Raw genomic sequence first — 21,364 nt, forward strand, 5'->3', positions numbered from 1 at the left:
CTATTGCCTTCTGGACCTTTTAAGATTAATCTGCTAACAAAACTCATTACCTATCCTCTCCTCCTTTACTCTGAGTTCCATCCTAAATTTGAACATTTAAGAACTTTACTAATGTGCTGTCTTCAAAAAAGTTAGAGGATAAAGAAGAAAAATGTCTCTGAAACAAAATCTATTTGGAAAAAAATCCTTTGATTTTTGTACTGACTCACATGGACCTCATTCTCAAATTACTTAAAAGCTTTACCTATTGTGTTGGCCCAAAAGTTTGTTTGGGTTTTTCCAAAACATCTTATGAAAAACCCAAACGAACTTTTGGGCCAACCCAATATGATGTCAGGTCTTACACAGTTAAGCCATCCTTTTACTGTCTTTCTATTTATACTTCTATGAATAGAAAGCCTGTTTATAGTCTGTTTCATATTGTAAAGAGCCGAAGTTTAGAATCAAGTATCATGAAATAGTGCATTACCCCCCATAAAAAAACGTTGATTCTGGTGGATATGATAAATAAGGATATGAGAATGAGTGGGCATGAACTTATTAAATGAGGAGTGAAAGGACTGTTATTAAAAAAAAAGTCAGAGTGAATTTTCCCCTTTCTTTGACCTTGAACACGATATTCTAAGATAAAACATGCTCTATGAGGTTATGCAGGGCCTATGCAAATATATCTGCCTTCATACGCAAATAGCAGAGAAAACTGTTGTATTATTTCTTTAACTATTAGAGAGTACTGTTTGTCTCAAATGCTAAATTTTGACAAAAACAAAGTGAAAAGTCAAACAAACATAGGCCCTAGTGATCCCTGCAGATGATAACTACAACTGCAGATGCTAGTTTTCTTGAGAATTATTTGGTTGGTTTTCATTAGTTTCACGACAACCCTTTGGTAGCTTCAATCTCAGTATCTATAAAGTAGAGTAGGGGAGAAATCAACCTCAAAATTTGTTTGATTTAAAAATTTTCTTAAATGCAAGACCAGCATATTATTATAGTTAATAGATACTATTATGGGTCAAAGGAGAAATCAAAAGAGAAATAAAAAAATACCTTGAGACAAATGAAAATGGAAATGGAACACACCAAACTTTATGGGATGCAGCAAAAGCAGTTCTAAGAAGACAGTTATAGTGACAAAAGTCTATCTCAAGAAATAAGAAAAATCTAAAATAAACAACCTAAATATACACTCAAGGAACTAGAAGAAACAACAACCAAAGCCCAAAGTTAGTAGAAGGAAGAAAAAACAAAGATTAGAGCAGAAATAAATAGAGACTAAAATGACAATAGAAAAGATCAATAAAATTAAGAGCTGGTTCTCTGAAAAGATAAACAAAATTGATCTAGACTCACCAAGAAAAAAAGATAGATGCCTTAAGTAAATAAAATCGGAAATGGAAGAGGAGACATTACACCTGATACCACACAAAGTATCATAAGAGATTACAATGAACAATTATACTCTAGCAAATTGAACAACCTAGAAGAAATGGATAAATTCCTAGAAACACACAACCTACCAAGAGTGAATTGTGATGAAATAGAAATTCTGAACAGACCAATTACTAGTAAGGATATTTAATCAGTAATCCAAAACCTCCCAAAGAAACAAAAGTCCAGGACCAGACCGCTTCACCAGTGAAATTTTTTTGGACATGTATTTCATTGTTTAGAAATTTCTAACAGAGCTTCCCTGGTGATGCAGTGGTTAAGAATCTGCCTGCCAATGCAGGAGACATGGGTTCAAGCCCTGGTCCAGGAGGATCCCACATGCCATGGAGCAACGAAGTCCGGGTGCCACAACTACTGAGCCTGCACTCTACAGCCCGCGAGCCACAACTACTGAAGCCCACACGCCTAAAGCCCGTGCTCCGCAACAAGAGAAGCCACCGCAATGAGAAGCCCACGCGCAGCAACAAAGACCCAATGCAGCCAAAAATAAATAAATAAATTAATTAATTAAAAAAAAAGATGTTAAAAAAAAAAAGAAATTTCTAACAGAGCTATCATTAAGTACCTTTATCAGGAGGTGCCTACAAGAACCTAGATTGGAAAACGGGGACAGGCAAGACTGTCAGCTCTTCTTGCAAATCCACACAACATTGGGACAATCAGCCCAGCCTTTAGGTGCAAGGTGATGGATCACCCAAGGTACAGCCCAGCATCCCCCATGTGCAGATCTAGATGAACAGCAGGAAACTTCAGAGGTGTAGATTTCAAGTGCTACCCCAAATGACGAATGACTTTCTTTGGTAGTACCCAAACAAGACACCAGAATAGAATCTGTAGAAAATCAAATCTATCATGATCAGCATTCCTACCTGAATGCAGTTAACCTACCAAACATTCAAAGAAGAATCAATACAATCCTTCTCAAACTCTTCTAAAAAAATCAAAAACATGTCCAAAGTCACATTATGAGGTTAGCATTACCTTGGTACCAAAATCAGATAAGGATGTCACAGGAACAGCAATAACAACAAAAATTATAGGCCAATATCCCTCATGTACATAGATGCAAAAATCCTCAACAAAATATCAACAAAGCAAATTCAACAATACATTAAGAGGATCATACACCATGATCAAGTAGGATTTATTCCAGTGATGCAAGGATGGTTCAATAACCACAAATGATATACCACATTAAGGAATGAAGGATAAAAATTATTTGATCATCTCAATAGATGCGAAAAAAAAAATTTGACAAAATTCAACATCCATTCATGATGAAAACTCTCAACAAAGTGGGTACAGAGAAATGTACCTCAACATAATAAAGACCATATATGCAATCCCACAGCTAACATCACACTCAATGGAAAAGCTGAAATCTTTTCCTCCAAGATCATGAACTAGACAAGGATTCCCACTCTCTCCAGTTTTAGTCAACATAGTATTGGAAGTCCTAGCCAGAGCAATTAGGAAAAGAAGAAGAAGAAAAAAAAAGAAATAAAAGGCATCCAAACTGGAAAGGAAGAACCAAAACTGGCACTATTTGCAGATACCATGATATTTTATATAGAAAACCCTAAAACTCCATCAGAAAACTGTTAGAACTAATAAATAAGTTACAGGACATAAAATCAATACTCAAAACTCTGTTGCATTTCTATACATTAATAATGACCTAAAAGACAAAGAAATTAAGAAATAAGAAAACAATCACATTTACCATTACATCAAAAAGAATAAAATATCTAGGAATAAATTTAACTAAGGAGTTGAAAGAACTGTATATTGAAAACTACAAGACATTAATGAAAGAAACTGAAGAAGACACAAATTAATGGCAAGATATTCTGTGCTCATGGATTATGATAATTAATATTGTTAAAATGTCCATACCACCCGAAGCAATACACAGATTCAGTGCAATCCCTATCAAAACGCCAATGGCATTTTCACAGAAACAGAAGTTATAAAATTTATATGGAACAAAAAGAGACCCCTAATAGCCAAAGCAGTCTTGAGAAAGAACAACAAAGCAGGAGGCATCTCTCCCTGATTTCAAACTATATTACAAAGCTATAGTAATTAAAAGAGTGTGGTATTAGCATAACACAGACATACAGATCAATGGAACAGAATAGAGAGCCCAGAAATAAACTCACACATATATGGTCAATTAATTTTTAACAAAGGAGCCAAGAATATACAATGGGAAAAGGACAGTCTCTTCAATAAATGGTGTTGGAAAAAATGGACAGCAGCCAGATGCAAAAAAATGAAACTGGACCACTATCTTATTGTACTCAAAAATTAACTCAAAATGGATTAAAGACTTGAATGTAAAACCTGAAACCATAAACCTTCTAGAAGAAACACAGTAAGCTCCTTGACATAGACCTTGGTAATGATTTTTAAAAATCTGACACCAAAAGCAACAACAACAAAAGAAAAACAACTGGGACTACATCAAAGTAAAAAGCTCTGCATAACAAAGGAAACTATCAACAGAATGAAAAGGCAACTTACTGAATGGGAGAAAATATTTGTAAATCATACATCAGATAAGGAGCTAATATCCAAAACACATAAAGAACTCATACAACTCAATAGCAAAAAAATCAAACAATCTGATTTAAAAAATGGGCAGATGTGAATAGATGTTTTCCAAAGAAGACATACAGATGGCCAATGCCAGTACATAAAAATATGCTGTATATCATTACTCACCAGGGAAATGCAAATTGAAACCACAATGAGCTATCACCTCACACTTTTTAGAATGGCTATTATCAAAAAGACTAGAAATAACAAGTGTTGGAGAGAATACGGAGAAAAGGAAAACCCTTGTGCTCTGTTGGTGGGAATGTAAATTGGTGCAGCCACTATGGAAAAGAGAATGGAAGTTACTCAAAAAATTAAAAATAGAACTAGCATATGATCCACAGATTCCATGTCTGAGTATTTATCCAAAGAAAATGAAAACACAAATTCAAAAAGATATATGCAGCCCCATGTTCATTACAGCATTATTTACAATAGCCAAGACATGGAAACAACCTAAGTGTCCATTGATGGGTAAATGGATAAAGAAATTGTGGTATGTATGTGCTACATACATACAATGGAATATTATTCAGCCATAAAAAAGAACAAAATCTTGCCATTTGTGACAACATGGATGGACCTTGAGGGCATTATGCTAAATTGAAATAAGTTGAAGAAAGGCAAATACTGTATGATCTCTCTTATATATGGAATATATATAAATATAAATTAAAATAATATCTTAAATGCAAGATGAGCATATTGCTATAGTTGATACACCTTATTTAACTTATTCAATTATTTATGTAATTCTATTTTTGTTCCAGGTAGGCTATAAGGTGGCTTATTTGACATTTACCCAATATATGATCTTAATGGTTCCCAGAGGTTTTGCCCAACTACACACAAAAGCTGCCCCACAAAACAGCACAAGCATCCTACTAATTTTGCAAAAAAGAAAAGTAGGATAAGTCCATGTCATTCTAGGTCAAAAAGCTCTGGTTAATGATACTTGGAATGTTTCAGAAGTTTTCATCACAGAATTTGCAAAAAGTGTCCTAGGATTCAATGTTTCTTTGTTATATTTCCAGCCAAGAGAGAGCTCCCCACAAACCTACAGTCTTCCTGAACTCCAAAATGAGGCATCCACTTCTAGCTGACTTAGAGGCAAAATCCAACTTCTAGACTGCCCTGTTTTCCTTGGATATCAACCACTCCAGCATTAGGCAACTGATCGAGATTGGGAAGTCTAAAAGTTCATAGCCCAAGGAATGTAGAGACACAAAATAATATAGCAAGTCAAAGTTCATTTCAAAAGATTATAATCCAATCACACACATCTTCTAAAAGCGAAAGTAGAGGTTTTAATCATTGTAAATAAAATTAGGTCTGTGTCTAAGTTCCTAAATTAGTGGTTTGCTCTCCTTTGGTCCACAACAGTTGTATGCTATAGTTGAAAGAGGACTCTTGCAGCTCTACTGCTTAGAAGGGATTAATTTACTGTTCAGAAAGAAGTATCTAGATATAAACATATAACTTTTGACCCCAACATAAATAAGAGAAATGTGCATCATACAAAAAATGAAGTAGCCTAGTGCTTCTTGACCAAAATAACAATGTCATGTCCTTGGACAAAGTCAGACTTTTTGGGCACCTTAGCCCAGAAAAGAGTATGGTGCCCATCCCCACTATGTAACAAAGAATAAATACAAAAAATTAAATCACGAAATAGTATAAGGAAATACTGCAAAGACTATTTAAGTGCTTTTAAAATAGTAAAAAAAAAACCTACTTAAGCGCTTTTAAAAATAAGTAGCAAATATACTTCCTCCCCAAAAATGTGTCGCTTTTGTTCAAATGCATGTGATTAGCTTGCTAACTAAGTACAAATCCCAATCAGGAAACACAAATTAAAAACTAAAGGCCTATCTGTAGGCTCCATACTACAGTCTGAAGAGCCTTAAGGTCACCCTTCAGAAGTTCTTCTGAATCAGATAGTCATGTCTGATGCTGGAGAAAACCCAAGCCAGAGGGATGCCCAGTTTGTGGGAGACCCATGCATCTGTACTTATAGAATGACTGGATGTGATCCCACCTTCATGTCAACAGTGGTAAACAGATTTCAAAGAGCCTTTACCTCCAAAAGGGCTTGAATTTTTGCCATCTCTTCCCAAGCTGTTATGAAATAAACACAGAAGTAGAGGGTGGCAATGTCCAGGGGTTGCACATCTCCCAGTGGAAAACTACCAGTGACAAGAAAGAGCTGGAACTCAAGGCAATCTTTTTCAAAAGTTTACTTTCTCTTTGTTATAACAATACAAACAGCAAAGTGATTCGACTGTTTCATTGCTCATGGTAATAGATTGAATTTGCCCGTAAATGTATCGTGCCTTCTCGATACAGTAAATTTAAACTTCAGAGATTTCACATTTCAGCCAAAACCAGAAAACAGAGATGAAAAGAGGCTCTAAGAGATAAATTATGCTCTAAAAATACCAAACATGCTTATACTTATGAAAAGAGCTTTTAATAATAAGTATAATTTATCCCAATTGACTGCAAAACAAAAACCTTAATAAGTTATGATTTTTCACATTTCCAGTTAGATACTATTCAATATTTCTAGTGGTTTGATTTATGTCAAGGTATTACAGGACAAACTCTTACTTCCATCAAACAGAATTCCTTCATAATCTCTAAGGGTAAGTCCATAATATAACGATACACAAAGCATGTTAAAACGATGGAATGCTTCTCAATCATCAAAGAAAATTCTAATTTTATTCCACTTAATTTTGATATTTTATATGTTTTATTATATTCTATCTCTGAAAAACTGGTAACCAATGTACAATTTACATATACATAATATTCAACTAATCATAATATACATTTACCTACAACGTTCCAGTTTTCAGACATAGTTCACAAAAGGTTTGATTTCCAAGGAAAATTTAAAAGGTTAAAAAATAGAGATGCTTTATCTTGATTGTTTCTGCTAGCCTATTATATGTAAGCAGATAAATTAATAGGTGCTATACTGAATGTAGTAAAGAAAATTTAACCAAGCTTCTCAACAAATTTTGAAAAATCATATTCTGTCATTATATAACTATTCAGAGATTATTCATTCAGCTCAAGTAGAGAACATTTTAAGTGAGTATGATTCTTTCTGTACATGTTCAGAAATGCATTTCAAACAATAACAGCTTTATTAATTTCAAACCAAGCTGTCATTCAAATGCAAAGAGCATATCCTTTGTTTAGTCTGACTTAACAATGCTTATCAACTCTTTTCCTAGTAAAGGTCCCCCTCCCTGCCAGTTCTTTGTAAAATGAGTGAAGAAGCTTTTAAAAAATGTTTGGATACAATTCACTTTTGGTTTTCATGCTACACAGAGAAAACATTAATAACTAAAAAGAAGAAATTTTAGTAAAGTAGAAGACATTACAAGCTAATAAATTTTCTCAACTTCAGAAAATTTCTGACAAATTTTATTATATTCTAAATAGCTCGCCTTCTTGGCCCCATCCACACAAAAAATAAAATAATCAATTTAACTGGAAGCTACATGTAAAATTTTTCAGTTTTTTCAATGTTTTGCTACCAATTTGTAGTCATATTAAATGATTTCGATGAAAGTAAAGAAAAATCAACTTAGTATACATTTTAAATCTATACTTAATTAGAAATTTTTTTTATCTTTGAAGGATATACTACTTTTGTCATACAATCTGATTTTGTACAATACAGAATAAGTTAATATGCAGTTGGAAAAATTTTTTCGAAGATAAAAATAAAGAACAAAATATAGGCAAGACTCAGAAAGAAAAAAATATATTCTGTTTTGACTTTGCATTTTTACTTACGTATTTACTTGTTATATCTTTCTAACATCATTTTAAAGCAAGAATGCTCTGACATATTTTCTTGTAGTTTTGAGGGTTCTTCGGCCTCACATTAGCAAAGTATTATGACAGGAAGATCAAGCAATTAAGGACCTAAAACTAAGTCTACCTGTGGAAACTTTTATCATTACTTTTTATAAATTTGGGGGTCTATTTTCAATGAAAAGCCAAATGAGATCATTTTGGAGGTGGAGGTTATATGTGGTTAGTTTGAATTTTTTTACCTGTTTGTTTTGTTTTGTTTTTGTTAGGTTATTCGTAGAGCATTCTTTTACTAAAGTCACAGATATAATTAAAATTTTTAAGAGATTAAAATATTAGAAATTCTTCTTTGCACTAGTTTTTATCTCATGAGAAAAGATACTACTCCTAAATCAACATCAAAATTCTATATCTTCAGCTTTAGGAAAAACAAAATGATGAAGACAGTATGGTTTCTTATAAAAGCCATTTTCAGATCTGGAACAACTTCTGAAAATAAAGAGAGTATTCGACATACATTACACTAAAGGAAAAGTCTTACTTTCATTATTTCCTGATTCTGGGAATCCCATTAAAAACATTATGGAATAAAAACTCATTTGCAAAAATCCCGCATGAAGACATAACCAACTACCACCACAACCTACTTTTTAAAGTAATGAGATTTCACAAACTATAATAAGAGCATGAAAAATTATACTTTTTCTTGTGCATTTTAAAAGAAAAATTAGAAGGTTTTTTGGCTTTTCAAACAACAGTGACTTTTAGCACCTGAAAAATATACAGCTATAAAATACATGCATATTCATTTTCAAAGAAACACCAACAAAAAGTAAAACATTAGTGATTAGGTACATACTGATGACGCCAATGTGGAAGTATGTGCCACTGTGAAGGGCCTAGAAAGAATCACATCTTGTCGTGATCATACCTGCCTGCCAGAACAAAATAGGCAGCTGACCAATTACGGGGTGTTTATCTATACAGTGGTACCTTTGTTCTCCAACAATGTCAGATTGCAAACGTCCTGGAACACATATTTACCTGGAGGATTCTTGGCAGGATCATTGTGGCTTGGACTTCCTGATTGTCCAGAATCTGTAAAGAAATCACAGAAAATGTTTTCTTTTTAATTTGTTTTGAAAGAATTTCACAATCCTCAGAAGGACTTAAAAAAAATTTTTTTTAACGTAGAACAATGAAGTCGAGTGTTTGAATAAAGTATACTTTCCTAAGCCTTTCAGGAGCAATGTTTTATTTATTAAACTAGAAGAACATCTATATATATTTTTTTTTTTCAAGAGGAAAAAAGTAGCGATCTTTAATATTTGTGGGGTAGGGCAAGGCTTTTTTAAAACAAAAGGTCTGGCGACGAAGCCACTGAAGGTGGTTTGAAGGTTGGGCCTGTCAGGAGCAGTAGGAAATAAAGTAGATACATTCCCTAAAAATGCAATCTGAGTGTAATTAAACATGCTTTTTAAAAAAACCTGAAAATGTTTTTATTCAATGAGTAAAAATACATAGAAACTAGAGTCCGTTTTTCCAGGATTTCAATCGCATACACACATATCCACTCCAATAATCCCCCAACCTACTGGATCCAGGCCCAGATTTGACTGCATCCCATGATAGCAATCGATTTGCAAACACCAAGAAAAGCATAAATTACTAGGTAGAAACCAACACGGCTTTGTGGAGAGCAAATTGTTGGATCAATTTAATTTCCATCTGTGATAGACGGACAGACTCGGCAGATAAGGAGGAAGAGATCAATGCAGAACATCTGAATTTCCTATCCCACATTTTTCTTCATCAATGCTACAGAAAGGAACATGGAAGCTACAGTACTGTTAAACATGCCTTTCCTAACTAACCTGACACTGTTGTGTTTTGCTCACTCCCCTTTCCTCCATGTCCCCTCTGCATTTATCTGTGTCATTTGTGCCATATTATTCTACACTTACTTGCAGGTTGCTTTGTAATCTTCTTTTATTGGTTCTAGTATTTAAGTTTTGTCTCCCCAACTAAATTGCATGCTCCTAAGCAGAGGCAGAGATTCTGTCTACTTCTTTTGTGTTTTCCTCAGTGTGCTGTTCACGGCTGTGAATGCACTGGGCTGGATGGCTCAGATTCAGCAGCTTTCTTTGCTTGCCTAGAAAAGGCAATTTTGAACTTGATAGTGAATTTCAACAAAATTTCATAGGCGGCCACAGACAAGTCTCTTTCCTGAAACCTGGCCATTATATCCAAGACAGGGATCCAGTCTTATTTAAGCAGAAAAATCTTATGCTGGTTTTTTTCAGCAGGGTTATTCTGCTCTTCCACTGAACTTATTAACATACTGCAATTGCTGCTTCTACTATTAACTGCAAGGACATTCTGTTGACTTCCTTCTGTATAAAACTTGGTTATTTATTTCTGCCCTTTGCCTCATGCCTGCTAACTAGATTTAATACTGAGATCAGAACTGTGCCCCTTCATCCCATTTCCTTGTCTTTTTTCTTTTTCTTTTCTTTCCTTTCCTTTTTTTTTTTTTTGCCCTAGAACAGTTTTTATAAAATCTCAGTAAATGTATTTAATGATTCCCACATTATCCTCCAGTTTATTTCTTATTTCCCCAAATGGAAAAGAAACCAGTCAGGACTACTCCTGCAATCTGAGTTCTGGCTACAGTCTTCTGCAGATAGCCAAAGAGAGTTAGGTACTCTCCAAAAGGTTTGTCTCATCTCCCATGAATTCTATTAGTTTTTCTGGAATTGAGGCAAGACTCAGTGACTTATAACTTAGGAGATCAATCTTTCTCCTTCTTTATTCCCATAAAAGATGGCCCAATACTGGCTACTTTCCAGGCATGGAGTATGACAGTTACATTAAAAAAGAAAAATTATATGATTTTGCTATAGCCTCAGCTGTTTTTGCCTTGAGTTCCTCTGACAAATGTCCCCCAGAATTGACATGACATTCCAGCTTAATTTCTCAAGTGACTCTAACATTTTGAGAAGTTCCTATTTATGCAGTGTGTACCCACTGACCCAGAGCCTCCCCATATTTTATTTTTCCCTGTAAAGCTACTTCACATTTATGGAGGTCTAGATATTGATCCCGCATGGCGGCTAATGACACCTTCACGATGACACAACAGGAGGTAAATTAGGGTTGTCATCAGAGGACAGGAGCTGTACACTCTAGGTGAGCCTTAGTATTTTTAGTTAAATCAACTTCAAAACAGAACCACAAAATTCTTTCCCAACATCTTGTTGCTGAAAATTGGATCCAGTAAAGAAAAATGTCTCTTCCATTCCTGAGAAAGTATTCAGTTAGAACAATGACACCCCATTACCACAACATCCCATTTGGAAAACCCTATTTTTCTTCTGCTGCAAATTACCCTTTTCCCCTATTTCCAACAACTGGAGACCAACTTCTTCAATTGAAAGAAAAATGTAATTTCTGGAAAAAAACCCACAAACATTTGAGGGAAAGCTAAAGTAGACCCTAAATTTGAGTCATACACTTGCTTTTAATAATAATAATTCCACTTTCTAAAATAATCTGGCATTTATTGGCACACATGACAGATTTTCCCTCATAGTCCAACGTCTGTGCCCTCTCATGCAGTAAAACAGCATATACTGGATCCCCAAAACACAGAAGAGGCCCCCTCAAGGAACGAGCAAAAGAACACTTACTTTTCCAACTGTAAATTCTAACACTCTAATCTACTTTTAACTCTTATGTCACCTTATATCGGTCACTTAATTCCAACTGCTGGAAAAGGAAGTAACCAGGGAGTCACAGTTGGCAGAGAAACCAAAAATGAACTGTTATTGTGGTGAACTTCAGAGAAAGAATTACTTAGACCACATCTAAAACCCTTCCAATTCACCACCTAGGTCAAATTACTCTATACCCAAAGGTTTTCTTTAACTGCTTCCATCATTTGCTCAAGTCATGTGTGTGTGTGTGTGTGTGTACTTCATATGTTACAGCGAATCCCGGCTCTGTCCCTCACTAGTAATGTGATCTTATACAAAATTACTTAACTCTTAGAGCCTTGGAGTCTTGATCTTTAACTGTAATACTACCTACCTTATAGAATCATTGCAAAGATTCTACTATATAAAACATCAAGTACTGGTCAGACACATCTTACACAATCAATAAATGAAAGTTATTATTAAACAGAAAGGACACATTCAAAAAATGACTAATATTTTTAACGGACTAACTCTCAGGAAGAAAGGGAGAAAAGGGATGTGACTAAATTTGTCCATCCCAGTGTAAGCATCTAAAATTGTCCGTGGTGAATCAACTGAAGATGGGCAAGTGTGTGCCCTCTTGAATTCCTCTGTAAGTGCTTTAGTCCCACCCTCCCCAAGAGGGAGGAAGGCATTGCTGCCATTTCAAGGCTCTCAGGGAGCTGTCATGCTCAAAAGGCAGGAGATACCAGCCATTTGACGAAAATTACCTTCTAGAAGACTGAAGTCTTTGAAGAAGGAGGGCGGTAAGAATGAGACTGTGAGCTGCCCAGCACACTCAGTCTTGAGGCTAGAAAGATTTTGATGCAGTGGAGAAAAAGGGAGGGGAAGGGGGTCTTGAAGGCAGCAGACCTAAACCAGTCCTCTGTCATTCCTTCCACATTTTATTTCCTCTTCCCTGATCTCAATCTATAACTTCCACATTTCTTTGTCTGTCTCTTTCTGACCTGACTGGACAGAAAGTAGGATTGAAATACATTTTGCATATTTCCCATCCTTTGTGTTTTAAAAGTGTGAATTAAACATATTATATTTCTTCTAGGAAAAAGAATAGTTAATGAAGCCATGTCTAAATTAATGCTTTTTTTTTTTTTAAACATCTTTATTGGAGTATAATTGTTTTACAATGGTGTGTTAGTTTCTGCTTTATAACAAAGTGAATCAGTTATACATATACATATGTTCCCATATCTCTTCCCTCTTGCGTCTCCCTCCCTCCCACCCTCCCTATCCCACCCCTCTAGGAGGTCACAAAGCACGGAGCTGATCTCCCTGTGCTATGCGGCTGCTTCCCACTAGCTATCTATTTTACATTTGGTAGTGTATATATGTCTATGCCACTCTCTCACCCTGTCACATCTTACCCCTCCCCTTCCCCATATCCTCAAGTCCATTCTCTAGTAGGTCTGTGTCTTTATTCCCGTCTTGCCACTAGGTTCTTCATGACCTTTATTTTCCCTTAGATTCCATATATATGTGTTAGCATACCGTATTTGTTTTTCTCTTTCTGACTTACTTCACTCTGTATGACAGACTCTAACTCCATCCACCTCACTACAAATACCTCCATTTCATTTCTTTTTATGGCTGAGTAATATTCCATTGTATATATGTGCCAGATCTTCTTTATCCATTCATCCGATGATGGACACTTAGGTTGCTTCCATGTCCTGGCTATTGTAAATAGAGCTGCAACTCAATCAATTCCTCCCTCCCCCAGGTTAAAGATTCTCTAGGAATAAGTAAAGGTTCTCATCCTTACATGATCCTTATTAACTTTCCTTCAATCCTTCCATCCACTCCTTTTTAAAAAGTAGCCAATCTTTCATGGCTCTTCTAATATCTAAACTTTACCTAAGGAGTAACCAAGTTTCTCTAATGACACAATTTTATGGAAGATCCTGGGATACTTAAGTGATCTAAATGGCCTGTACAAAGTTACATGGCAACTATTAAAACATGTGTTCTCTACATGGGCCACCCATTCAGACACACTGCCTCTTGAGTGGTTATGATGCAATCTTAAAATCATGCAAAGCCAAATGACCTTTCACTCAATTAAAGATTTCTGGGAACTTTATCTTCCCCTAATCTCCCTCCTCCTTCCCACCATTTACCAATATATTCAAAACCATCTTCAGAAATTTAAAAAAACCTTTAGCTATTCTTTTTAACTGAAGTTGGAAATAATTATTATTATCACTGAAGTCTATACACTAATTGATGCTTTAGAAAGAGGCCAACTCTAAAAAATTTAGTTTGGATTTTCATTGCTAAACCGAGGAAATTCTAATGTTCTACTGATAATCTGATGGAAGTCCAATAAAATGTTTGTTAAACATATAATAAATAAATACTGACCTGTTAAATGTTTGTGTTAAGTACTAACATTCTTGGGGGGAGGGGTGTGGAGGGGGATGAACTCAATTAACTGATGTGGTTGGATCATCACAACTATGAAAGGTTTTTTGAAGGTCATTCATGTAAGTGTCAATTAAATGAGAATCAATAAGATTTATGAAGCACGTTCTGTATTCCAGTTACTAATGTTTGGAACATAATAGCGTCTCCATAAATGTGTATTAAATTTCCATTTAATTTACAATAATGAGCTTTAACATATTGTTTTAAAAAGAATATACCTTCTATGCTATCTAGAATATACCTTCTATTACTAATGTTTGGAACATAATAGCTTCTCCATAAATGTGTATTAAATTTCCATTTAATTTACAATAATGAGCTTTAACATATTGTTTTAAAAAGAATATACCTTCTATGCTATCTAGAAGCTCAGAGCTTGCTCAGACAGAAATGTACAAATTTAAAAAAATACACTGTGGTAGGTGCTATAAATGAGTATATAGCAAGAGGAAATAATTAGTTCTTCCTATGATGGACAGGCAAGGGCATGTCATAAAAGATATCAGAGGGAGGTGACCTTAGGAACAGGGTCTTGAAAAATAAACAGATCCCACATCTTGCTAGTACATATTCCTCTTTACTAACAAGGCGATTTCTTCAAAACCTAACACTGATTAAGCTTCTTCCCTGCTAAAACTCTTACATGAGTCCCAATACATACAGAAAAAAACTCCAAAATTTTAGGATGTCATTCAAGGCCCTTTGATCTGGCCCCTATCAACACCTGGGTCACACATTAGCCTTTCAGTTCCACGTGTGTCACCTCCATTTGATGTCCCTGAGTCTTTGCACGTGGTGTCCATCTTTTTTCTCCCTAAAGTCCTCCATGTTGAGGTCATCCCTTTTAGATTCTGAACTATATGAGAGCAGGGATACTGCCCTACTTAGCCTTATGGCCCTAATCTCTGGTATAGCACCTGACACACTTGTTTAAGTCAAATGAATAGAAAACAATTGGTCTATAAACTATGGAAGTGCACAAAGAAGAAAGACTAGAAAAAAAGGAAGAAAGACTAGGCATGCTGCCTCTGTGCAGAAACATCTAAAAATAAATGATACAAATGAACTTATTTATAAAACAGAAATAGACTCACAGACATAGAAAACAAACTATGGTTACCAAAGGGGAAAGGTGGGGGATAGATAAATTAGGAGTTTGGGATTAACAGATACACACTACTATGTATAAACTAGATAACCAATGAGGACCTAGTGTATAGCACAGGGAACTATATTCAAAATCTTGTAATAACCTATAATGTAAAGGAATCTGAAAAAGAATATATATGTATATATATGTATAACTGGATCATTCTGCTGTATACCTGAAACATTGTAAATCAACTATACCTCAATTTTAAGTAAATAAATAAATAAATAAATAAATCCTTAAGAAATTATCCAGTGGAAAAGAAAATCACGTAGACAAACTTTTGTGACAAGGAAAGGGGATAGAGACACAATTCCCAGGGTGGGTCTCCCAGCCTAATGTAAGGCTCAGTTCTGCTTCCCTTAATTTCTGAAGGAATATTTGGAAATGGGAGGGGGTAGATAAGAGGCACTATTTTGAGTCAGAAATTAAGGTTTGGCTCTCTCCTACAAAGGGAGGAGATGCTTGTCGGGGGAGGTCCAGGGAGCAGGCCACTAGTTTGCAAGCAAGAGGCCAAGAAGCTTTTGATGACCCTTATATATAAGCTGTCTTTCTACCCAAAAATGACACATTCCAGGAATTCATTTTCTTCTCTGATACCATGACTTGAGAGGCATGATTTTTATTTATAAAAAAAAAAAAATTTGAGAGGCATCATTTTTACTTATAATCATTCTGGTGCAAAGAAGGGATTGTACAAGGTAACCTGTCAGGTCCCTTCTGGCTCTAAAATTCTATGACTCTATAACAATATAGCTTTTATATCAAGGGATATCAGAAGAGTAAATGAAACCCACACTGTAACCTGTTAACCTACAGATAGCCTCTTGCTAGAACTAAAATTAGTCATCATGTGATAAAGGGCCCCTTTGTCATATTCCTTGGCTTTAAGCAGGTAAAGAAATAGCCCATTGTCAACTAAAGATACCATGAGAGTTTTCTAAAGGCTTAGAATAGTCCCCTTCTTTCTCTCCAAAACATTATTAACTACTGACATACTAAAATAGTATATTTTTACAAATTAAGTATATAGTATGCCAGAAAGAATCACTTAAGAAAGAGAAAAGCCAATGTAAGAAACAAACAAAAACCTGAAGGAAGGGATACAAACCCATGCACTTTATAACAGGGAAAGACAAAGTTAAGACAAAAACATCCACCTTTTTCAAGGAGAGAGGAGAAAACTATTCTTCTCAGACAAACCTCCCTCTCCGTGTCTGTGCAAAATGTCCTGCCTCCTTCTTGGCAGTTTACTTTCTACAAGGACTGATTTCCCTGGGAGTTATAGTGAGTTAGGTTTATGTAATCACAATTCTGATTACATAATTAGCCGTATTTTTTCTCCAGCACAGTTAAAAATCTATACAGCTTCAGTTTTAATGGAGGACTGTTTCATCAATTGGGATGCCACAAAACTAAAGTTTTACAATACTTCCTTCTTCCGCTCTTAAATGGCTATGAGAATAACACAAAGAAAGAATCTGGGAAAACTAAGCACATTCTTACCTCTCATAAGCATGTAAATGTGCGGGAAAATGCTCATTCTCTCCTTCTCTGCTTCGGTCTAGCTGTCCCTTCTCAATAGGAGATTACATTATATGGCATCCACTTCTCCTCAAAACTTGGGTAACTAGCTATCCATGGGAAGCGTTAACTCTGTCACTTGGTTAATGGAGTCCTGGACATATTTTTGCTGAGTCTGTATCCATTCCCCTAATTCCCATTCCGGTTCTGAGCAGGAAGAGACATTAAACCTCTCTGAATACTTTTGACAGAACCAAAATAATATTTGGGAGACATGGTTTCTTACATATTTTCAATCATGCTTTTTAATCCATATTATTTTCCATCTGAAGACCCATACTTTCAGATCTCCCTTTTTATTGGTTAACATGGATTTTAAAATATATCTTCTATACAGCAAAACTCAGAGATTTAAAAGAGGTTGCTATGTTGAGGCTCCTTACAGATAAAGTAACTTATTTAACCAAAGAAAAATACAGAACAAGAGAGTAGACAGGTACTGTACCCTCAATTTCTTATCCCTACACATTCTACTAGTTCTATTATTAAACTTTCTTTTAAAGAGCCACCTTTTTCTGCTTAACAGGAGCATTAGGTTCAAAGCATCATATTGCAAGGATTATAATAAGGATTTGTTTGGGCTCAAGACCAACATTTGTTCACAAGGAATTAGCCAAAACCATAGGGCACTGAAATTTCAGGGAAAAAAAGAAAATCACACACCCATTTGAGAGCATATCTGTTCATGCCAGGGGACTATTCACCAATGCAGATGGGAAGACCCCTGCACAAAAAGTGTGAAACCTGCCAACATGTCTGACTAGAGGTTTGTACTGCTTCATTAACTAGCACCAAACCCCCGCAAATGAAAGCAGGGATAATCGTATCTGACCTTTCTGGCCTCAGATTAAGTTCAATGACTCTCTACTGATCCAGGGATTGAGTAAACCAAAGGTCACAACCAGGATCGTCTAAACTTCTTGTTTTTGAAGCCGTTAGCCTATAGAATGTAAAGATACCATACTGGTCATTGTCAAGATTGCAAACTTTCTACAGTGTGTTTTCAATTAAGTAAATAAAATGTGGTAATTAAATCAAGATTGCGTAATATGTTTTTGATTTGTAATCTCATTTAAATTAATTAACTGACTCAATCCCTGTTTAGTTTTTAAACTGGCCTAGTTAGGGAAAGAGTCCCTGGAAGCAAATCCAGTTTTCTATCTTTAAAAACAAGGCAAAGCAATCTGACATACTTTAAAAATGAAAAAATATTTAGATGCACCAGCAAAATATAAATACAGAGGCAAGGGTGTTAGCGTAGAAGAAGGAGGAGTTTTATGGCATGATTTTGACTAAAAAAATAGATCTAGCACTAGAGAGAAATAAACCAAAACATTATTTATTCAAAACATTTCTTTTCCAATTTTATGAAGATTGCATGTTTGTTGGAAGCAAAACATTTCCAGCTGTATTTTAAGTTTCTGAGGAGAGTTGTAAGATTTATAATCTTTCCTAACTGCTGCCCATATCTTATGAGATGAACACGCCACTGCGTACTTTAAAAAACAATTTGCCAATGAACTCTGCCACATGAAAACAATGAAGTCCTTTCCAAAACCCCACCAGATCCAGGAGGAAAAGATGAGATGAATTTTCTGTCTTTCCCATCTGGGAGACATTGTGGATTTCAGCCATACTATGTAATATAATTTTTTTTCCCTTGGAAACCACGAAACCTGCATTTTATAGCAAGGTATGTAGTGCAAAGAGAATGCTGGTGAAATATGAATCTGAAAATGAAAACCAGAATGTCATTAGACTCAAGAGCATAATTGTGGAGGCAAATTGAAAAATCAATGCAAAATTTCAACGTAAACCAAATGCAACATTTGTGATCCTATTGGTCTGAAATTTTCTCTTAAAAGGAAAGCAGGGGAAAATAAATGCTCTTTTACCACCGAAGTCCTGAACAGCACTGGTTACACTGCCTGGCACAGTAACTTACTTATCTGCTTTATTTTGTCCTGGGGTCTTCATGCATTATTCTAAGTCCTACACCTAGCACATTCTGGGTGTACGTGGCCCTTCTGTGCTACGTCAGTTTTTGTATTTCCCCCAAACTTAATACAATATTGTTTATCTAGATTAAAACCAGACATAAGACTTTCTAATATTTTGTTGGCAATCTTTCTTCTCAGGGAGCAGGACGTGTTTTCTCACAACTGTCTGGAGAGTCAGAACTCCTGGGTTCCATTCAGTAACTGCCAACACTTGTGCTCTGACCCTAAGCAAACCACTTCATGCCTGAATCAGTTTGTATCTTGCCCAATCACTTAAAACCAAATAAGAAAAGGTAGGAGTTTTTAGCCTTAGTCATTTCCAACAGGAATAAGAGGAAAAAAATAACTTTATACAACAGTGAAAATATGCACAAATATTTGTGCGGAAAGGCTAAGATTTGTTTTAATATACTTTAAGATTTAATTTCCCACACTCACACCCACCCACTCCCACCAAAAAAAAACCTCTCCTAGTTAGTCCTCCTCCATTTTCACTGTATACTTCCCCTTGAAAACACTAACAACGCAGATAATTTAACTTCTGCATTAGTGTACAGGTCTCCTGCTGGAGTGTAAAATTCATGGGTCAAGATACATGTTAGCCTTATTCACTGCCTGGCGTTTATATCTGCTGAATAAAGGACCACTCTTTACAGTGAACAAGACTTTGATGGTTGATATCACTTAAAATACTTTTCATCTTTCTGAAATTATAATTAAATTGGCAGTAATGCCAATCATGATTTTTACTTGTTTGGTTATTACCTACATATAGTCTATTTTTAAGTGTCTGTGAACTCTCTACAAATATAAATTTAGCAACTGATTCAGTCAATGACCAAAAAGTCATATCCTTATTTTTTCCTGTGCTCATTTATTCATTGGCATGTGTTCTTAAAAAGAAATGTTTTACCTCAACAGATTTCTGCATTATTTAAGGTAAAAAGATACTTCGCCAAATCATTAAAATGTTTAAATCATTATATGAGCTTAGAGAAAAGAAATCGGTGGGTTTTTTACATACCCTACTAGTTGTATGTCATTAATAAGTCACCCTTGCTTTATTATTAAATCATGATGATGTATTCATATAAAAATAAATGTATGTATTTAATCAAAGGTGTATAATACAGAGCAGAGTAATAGAGTAAGATAGAGATAATATATTTCTACCATGGTAAAGTAGATTTGTACGTCAGGCGTTCATTACTGCTTTTGTTTATAAAATAATTTTATCATAATACTGGAGGGAAAAAAATCAGAGAAGTCACTTGATGAAACAGGAAGCTTGCTGATGTGGCAGATAATGGTATTAAATGTCCTAACAGTTCCTTGATCAGTGGTTCAAAGATCTTCTGTCCCCATGGTTTCAGGACAAAAGCTAATTTACCAGGAATAAAACTACTTGAATAATACACCATGTGAAATTTTTTTTAAAGGATAAAATGAGGAAACAAAGGAGGAGATAGTCACTTCCTCCTGCAAATGAAAACTGTGCATGAGAGGAAAGTAACTCAATTTTACTGGTAAAATAAAAACCAAAAAATGGCTAACGAACATGACTTTTCCTTCTTTTTTTCAAGAGAAGGGTCAGGATTATTCTAATAAGTGGAATAATATGTTTGAAAGAACTCTGAAAAGTTTATAACTCAACAGGAATATGAAGATTTGTTATAATTTTATGGGGCAGTATTTTTTCAAATGATCATTTTAAGAGGAAAGTTAAAAATACAGGTAACTTTAAACAAGAATAATAAAAAGCCTATTATAGCAGCCTACTATGGAATCCACTGTCCATTACTATGGTTATTTGGAAAATGAGAAAAAATGATGAGAGGCATGCCCACTTGCTTAATCCACTTTAAAGAAGGGAATCGAGAGTATAAGAGCACAGAGCTGTGAACATTGTGCTCAAAATTCCTTCCATTTTGTCATTTTACTCAGTTTATCTTTAATGGAGATTCAAATGGACTCCTTATGATTCAAAAATCTCTAAGCTATACCTAAAGAGTACGAAAAAGAACAAGTTTCTGCATTATGCCCCATCCATATGTCTTAACCCTGAATGGTATCAAACCTATGTAATTTTATACATCAAATGCCTTCCAGATGTGACAAAATTTTAACACAGACCAACGTCAAGTTCTTCACTGTAGACTCATCTCCCATGCTCACAAAGATTATTTTCACTGCACATAACATTACACACGGCTAATGTTCAATTTTCCAAATTGATTATTATGCTGCCATTTCAAAAATGACATTGCCTTCCAGTCAAACAACAAACTACAAGCTATGCTGCATACCCAACCTCCCCCCAAAAATCACAAAAGAACCAAGAAACCACATCATTATTTCCAAGTTGTAGACAATGCTTGATTACAAGGGCAGTTGAACTTTTCCTGGTCCATTCTTGACACCTCCAAAAGATGGAGAAGGAGAGGGTGATTATAATTTTTTGTCAGAGCTACCAATTGCCATCAGAACAATTGAGCCTGTCACCTGTTGTTTTGGGTTTTAAAGACTGGCTCTAATTAGAGAAGATCGAATACTTCCTGACA

The 21,364-nt window shown here is 35.2% G+C and overlaps 1 protein-coding gene across 5 annotated transcripts in view; it reads right to left on the reverse strand.

Moving 5' to 3' along the window:
- The window catches only part of NFIB (nuclear factor I B), a 228,968-nt gene that overhangs the window by 86,305 nt on the left and 121,299 nt on the right, over positions 1-21,364 (reverse strand). For all 5 annotated transcript variants that reach the window (XM_061199062.1, XM_061199060.1, XM_061199059.1 and 2 more), the window contains exon 3: positions 8,932-8,985. In XM_061199062.1, coding sequence (XP_061055045.1) covers positions 8,932-8,985 — 54 coding nt within the window. The remainder of the gene's footprint in view (positions 1-8,931; positions 8,986-21,364) is intronic.

This window comes from Eubalaena glacialis, chromosome 9 (genome assembly GCF_028564815.1).
Source record: "Eubalaena glacialis isolate mEubGla1 chromosome 9, mEubGla1.1.hap2.+ XY, whole genome shotgun sequence".
Lineage (NCBI taxonomy): Eukaryota > Metazoa > Chordata > Mammalia > Artiodactyla > Balaenidae > Eubalaena > Eubalaena glacialis.